Genomic DNA, 6,000 nt, shown 5'->3' with positions numbered 1-6,000 from the left:
AACCGGATTGGCAAAACAGGAGAGTCTGTAAACCAGTCTGCTTTGATCTATGAATTAATGTCCGTGACTCGCAGAGTACCTGCTTCCCCCGCAGCTGTTTTATAGGGAAACAAACACTCAGAACACACACACAGAGCCAGTGGCGGACTAATGTCCTTAAAGTGAAGTCTGAGTACGAAATATATCTCAAATAATGCACTGTCATTTCCCCACGTAAACATAACAGTCTGCAATGAAATGGTTGTGTCCTGTGCGCTTCACTTCCTCCTTGGCGCACCGGTAACTTTCTCCCAAAAAAAATCTCGTGCGCACGAGATACTAACCCGTTATCCTGACTTTTTTTTTTCTCTCTCTGTTTTTTTTCAACAACATTTTTCATATATTTTTCCAAAAATGTCAGGTCGTTTGATAAGATTTGGTTAACTCTAATAGAAGAATGGGAAGTGGCAGTCTGAGGGCTTTAACTGGAGTTACTCCGTCCTCTTTATAGATAATAATACAACTCTCACCTGCCTCCACCACGTGCTCCATGGTGGGGAAGCGCTTGCAGACGGCGGTGCTGACGGAGCGGAAGATCAGCAGCGAGGTCAGGTTCACGTAACGAATCAACGTCCGACGCAGCAGGCGGCCGTATTCATCTTTACCCTGAACACAGCTGCAGGGGACAAGGCGGAGGAAATAAATAAATACATTTGGAAAAATAAATACTTAATAATTGTGGAAAATGATTCAAAAAAGAAGAAAACATTTCCTTAAAAAATAAAAAATATGTGAAAATGTTGGGGAAAAAAATCCTGAAAAAAGGATTCGGACATATTTGAGAAATGGTCGATAATTATTATTATTATTATTATTATTATTATTATTATTTTGTTTTACTTTTATGTTTGCACCATGACATCAAGTCAAATTCCTATGTGTCAACCTACCTGGTGATAAACCTGTTTCTGATTCTGATTTAAATTATTATATGATCATTCCACACGAGAAAAATCAAGCCGGGTAAAAACACATTTGGAGCAAAAACATCCTGATGAAGAAAGACCAATCCACCAAAATCAATACAGAAATATATATTGTAAATAACTAAAAGTGTGTATTTTTCTTGCAGAGTTTGTACCTGGAGATGAGGAACATGAGGCGGTCCGGCCACGGAAGATTAACAAACTGATTCCACCATCGATTCACAACCAGAGTCACATAGAAACCTGAAGAACAAACACAGCAATATTAAAGGAAAAGGGTTCATATTAGTATTTAATGGATTTGTTGTTTACTTCCGGAACATAGTGACATCACTATAGAACACTTGTGCTCCTATTGGCTAGCGCTCCAACACATTGTACGTGATAGACTAAGGGGGCGGGATATCTCTAAGCTGGTTGACCAATCACAACAGAGCCGGCCAGGAGAGGAATCTTAAAAGTAGAGACACTACATACTGATACACACCTGAACATCAGCAGGAGAGGACTCTTTAAAGTAGAGACACTACATACTGATATACACCTGAACAGCAGCAGGAGAGGACTCTTTAAAGTAGAGACACTACATACTGATATACACCTGAACATCAGCAGGAGAGGACTCTTTAAAGTAGAGACACTACATACTGATATACACCTGGACATCNTAAAGGACTGGCTTATCTAAAAGCCAGTTGAGTAGCACTTAAAATGTTTTAGCTCTATGAAACCTAATGTACTTATATAATTCTGTTTTCTTCAAGTTTGTATCTTCTTGGTCAAATGCACTTATTGTAAGTCACTTTGGATAAAAGCGTCAGCTAAATGCAATGTAAAGTAAGGCAACAGCTGTTGCACATTCTGAAAACAATTCATTATTGGCCATATTAAGCACTAGGGTAGGACAGGGGAGAAAATTGATATAAATGTATACTTTTCTATCACTAAGAGGCTCTCAATCAAAACAACAAAAATGTCGTAGCAGATCATGGGAGTTTCTATTGTAGTTGGCTTTTTCCGATTTGAAAATGAGGTCAGAGTTCAGCATTTAGAATATTTTTTACCTCGAGCCAAATCATCCCGAGAGGTCTCCTCTCCTCACAAGCACACTGACCTGGTGAGTAAAGCTGGTGAACATACTGAATAAAGCAGTTTTACTTTAAAAATAAGTGTTTCCCCTGTGGTCACAGGGTTGAGCTGCTACAAGCTAAAGGCTAATGTATGCTTCAATCTTTCTTTAATATTTTAAAATTCAATACGAATTATCTGCCCTACAAAAACAGCCCGGTGAGAAAATAAATTACAGATTTCTCTAGTTTTGAAAATTCTCAAATACATATTAGTGCTGAAAGGTAGCTTTTGTGGACTGAATGGCCATTGCCCATTGTAAAGTTATCTGAAAAGGACATAAATTAACACAAGGAGATGCAAAGTGGTGTGGGTAACTGGAATACAAATTAGATAAAGTCTACCAAGCAATAAAACATGTTTAAACTAGAAGGCACTCCGGAAGCTCAGACCTCCGACAAGGCCATTTCCATAAGTGAAAAATCATATGTGTATTCGCGCCATGATTTGGAACTGATCCATAGGTAATGGGCTCTTCCTTTCAGCAGTCTACGTCCTTCTACCAAGTAACATTCAAATTGGGCCAGCGGTTTTACCTTGGTCCTGCTGACAAAACAAAGCTAAATCAAACATCACATCCTCAGTGGAGATAATTACTGCAATGGGCTTGAAAGCAATACAATTAACTTCATGGAAAACTGAGCAGGATTATAATAAAAGACTCCAGGTGATCGGAATACCTCCTCAAATCAATTTTTGTCTATTCTTTTTATAAATGGTTCGAATACAGCAGCTTTTAATTAAACTTTTTCTTGGGTCCAAAAACAATAGCAGGAAAGTATAGAGAAAGCCTGAGGAATCTGGTTAAAGAGTGACATCCCTGCCGTGCCAACATCACCTCCAAAAAAGTCTGCCTAGCTGTCTGGAAGGTAAACAAGCTGTCCCCGACAGAGTAAAAAAGATGAGGGGGGAGCGGAGTTACATTATTCAGGCTTCACAAAGGATGGCAGCTTTGCAAACAATAATTGATAAACCCAGTGCAAACAGTGAAGGGCATTTATCTGCAGCGTCAGATGGCCAGAGTAAATAAAGAACAAATATATTTTTCCTTGAAGATTTCTCTTGTATTCTTATTGTTCCTTCTCCACTCACAGCAAACAGTCAACACATGTTTGTCAAACTGTCAAGGCTGAAAAAAGTCTCATAAAAAGGATTACACAAGTTTTCTTCTTTACCAAGGTTCTTTACTTTACGTTACAACATTTTAATTGCTTTTTTTCTGCGTAGAGTTTAAATCTCTGTGCAACAGTGGATTGAGAAACAGCTAGGGTCTTATTTGACGGACTCAAGTTTCTCTGTTTAGAAATGTCTTCTGCGCTTGACTTCACCTAGGACAGACTATATATTTTTTGTCAAAAAACATACTTGATACAAGCCGATGAATCCGGATGCTTGAGGAATGTCAATTCCACAAAATGTTGTGTATTAAAATGTGTCAACATTGAAGTCAGCGCAGCGCGTTGCGACCTGCTGTGTCAAAACACTGTTACAGAGACGCGATAGCAGCGACGCAGGAGGAAGCTGTCTTCTCTTATTTCTGTTCTCCTTCAGCCTGATTTGTCCTGTATAGCGCACCCTTGACGACTCAGGTTTATTACCTCCATACAGATATAGATATGCGGGCAGTCTGTGTGCAGCAGGCCCGGGACAGGCATTACCATCTGCATTCACGTACTCAAACAGTGAATGTCTCAGGACTAAGAAACCACATGCCGCCAGCCTTTTGGCCAAGGACACAGTGCACAAACATTACTTCACCCTGTTGCCATTTACTGGTGTCACGGCCTGTATTCTAATTGGATTAAGACTTATTTTCTGCCAGCCAAGTACACAATATATAGCCCAGTGGCATATTTTAAATGTTGTGTTTACAGTGTGGCATATAAACATTTAACCTCTGTGGCTGTGACATTTTGATTTAAGTAAGTAGGTACAATTATGAATGAATGTCCAATCAGCCAGAAATCCCTGAAAAGGGATAAAGTACCGTTTGAAAGCAAGTACAGTTTTTGGAATAATTTGTTAATATGTAAAACATTTGAATGTTTTATTCATGAGAAACATTCCAGGAAAGTTTTTCTTCTGTCAGAACATCAATTTGTTGCTTAAACATTTATGAATCTATTGACATGTTAACTAACATTAATAATTATTTCCCCAACCTTTTCAAATGTAAAACATTTGATTTGAAGTAGTAATCTAGATTGCAGGCCTTTCAACAGCTGTCCCTGACTGATGTCGATTATAACGTTTTAATTGATTGAAATGAAAAAATGTAATGATGAAAAGGTGTGTTTCTTCTGCAGCATCTGGTGCAGTGCATTTACATTTTTTTCCTGTCCATTGTATTTTTACTGAAGAAGCACTTTCATCGTCAGAGAAACAAATTTCACCACCAAGGACAAAGCAATTTGATAGGACGAGAGGGACGGGCCAACACTCCTGTTGGTCTTTCTCCACGCCATCAACCAGACGAGCCGCTGCACCCCTTCCTTCATCTTCTCAGCCTTGATTTCGAGTCACTTTAGTATCCAGGGGGCTGACGGGTTGGTTTGGACTGAAAGCACACAAGGCTGTGCTGCATGCCAATCATTTTTCAATAAAGGCTGCCACTGCACAATCTTAGGGTGCAGGCAAGTGGATCTCAATTAATGGACCCCTGTGAAAAGTTCCCTACAGATGCTAACAGCTCTCCACAGGCAAGTTAGAGGAGAGATGGAGACAGTTTACAACCTGGAAGGTGAAATGTAATCACCACAGCAAAAACCTCACCCCGCAAAGATCTCCAGTGGTGTGCAGTTTGTATGCTGAATTAATAAGTTCTGATATATGGGATCAGTAAGCAGTTAGGCTTAGCAGGGCAAGATTATGATCTTTATCATCTTTCATTTAATGATCTGTTTTACCCAGTCAGGACCCCAGAGGTGTCAGGACAGTGAATATCATTCAGTGTTACTTGACTAAAGCACTCAAAACCTTTTTTTTTAAAGATTTGGAAATTGAATAACTGTTTAGGGATTGTGTATTGTTTAGATTGTGACGAGATTGTAACGTATTTATTTAATTAAGACAAATTGATACAGGATGAATACTTTCTGAAGAATAATGTGTATCCCTACAGACTGGGTGATAATTTAATATTCATTTCATGTTTATAAATCTTAGTTAACTAATCCTGTGGTCTTGAAAAGGAACAAAATGGTCGACATTAAACCTCATAAATAATAGATATGGAAAAAAAAAAAAGTTTTATTATGATGATAAAGCTGGATAATGATTACGGTTGAGGTTTTTAGAAAATGATAGCATTCAGGTTTAATGACAGGCTGCGGGCAGGAGGCGGAATCATTCCTGTTTGCCTCTGCCATTAGACCGACCCTCTACGCCCAAATCCCACCGACATAATGTGGAGGAATGGAGAAAGAAATCGAGAAAAAAATGAAAAACATTGACATGATACAGCGCAAGCGGATTACCTGCTTGGCAAGACTTCAAGCATCCTTCAACATGGCCTGCACAGCCTTCAACAAAATCGGCCAGATCTGCCAAGTCAACACTACAGAGCCTCTAAGGAGGAACCCAGAGGCGGGAATTTAAAAATCAGCCTTGCGTGTCATCAGTACAAATGAACTGGCCTTCATGGCTGTGGAAAATACCCTCTTCCGACTCTCCTTTGCTTTTAGTTGTCCTATGAATATATTCATATCATCTCATTGTGAGGGGGTTGTGTGCATTACTCACTGTCGCACCGTATTACTTGCTGCTGATTTACATAACTCATTGGATATAACTTGCCCACAGGTCACTCTAAACATCGCCGTAAACACATAGACACACCCTTGCTTTTCATTTCCTATGCCTGTAAATTGATCCAGTCAGAGGTAATCGCTGTGGCAGTTCCATCGAC

The 6,000-nt window shown here is 39.3% G+C and overlaps 2 protein-coding genes across 2 annotated transcripts in view; both read right to left on the bottom strand.

Moving 5' to 3' along the window:
* Window positions 1–6,000, bottom strand: part of furinb (furin (paired basic amino acid cleaving enzyme) b) — a 141,771-nt gene that overhangs the window by 49,595 nt on the left and 86,176 nt on the right. The gene's annotated exons all lie outside the window — the stretch shown is intronic.
* LOC104944021 (bestrophin-3-like) lies at window positions 397–1,203 on the bottom strand. The gene is made up of 3 exons (XM_010769486.1): window positions 1,121–1,203; window positions 510–655; window positions 397–425 (listed from the first exon to the last, which is right to left on the bottom strand). Exons 1-3 carry the CDS (start codon window positions 1,135–1,137, stop codon window positions 397–399), a joined length of 192 nt encoding a protein of 63 aa, XP_010767788.1. The 5' UTR covers window positions 1,138–1,203.

The sequence above is a fragment of the Notothenia coriiceps genome, unplaced genomic scaffold (assembly GCF_000735185.1).
Source record: "Notothenia coriiceps isolate Sejong01 unplaced genomic scaffold, NC01 NC01_scaffold00007371, whole genome shotgun sequence".
Taxonomy (NCBI): Eukaryota; Metazoa; Chordata; class Actinopteri; order Perciformes; family Nototheniidae; genus Notothenia; species Notothenia coriiceps.
Note: the sequence above shows the minus strand (reverse complement) of the source record. Positions and strands in the feature narration are given on the sequence as shown.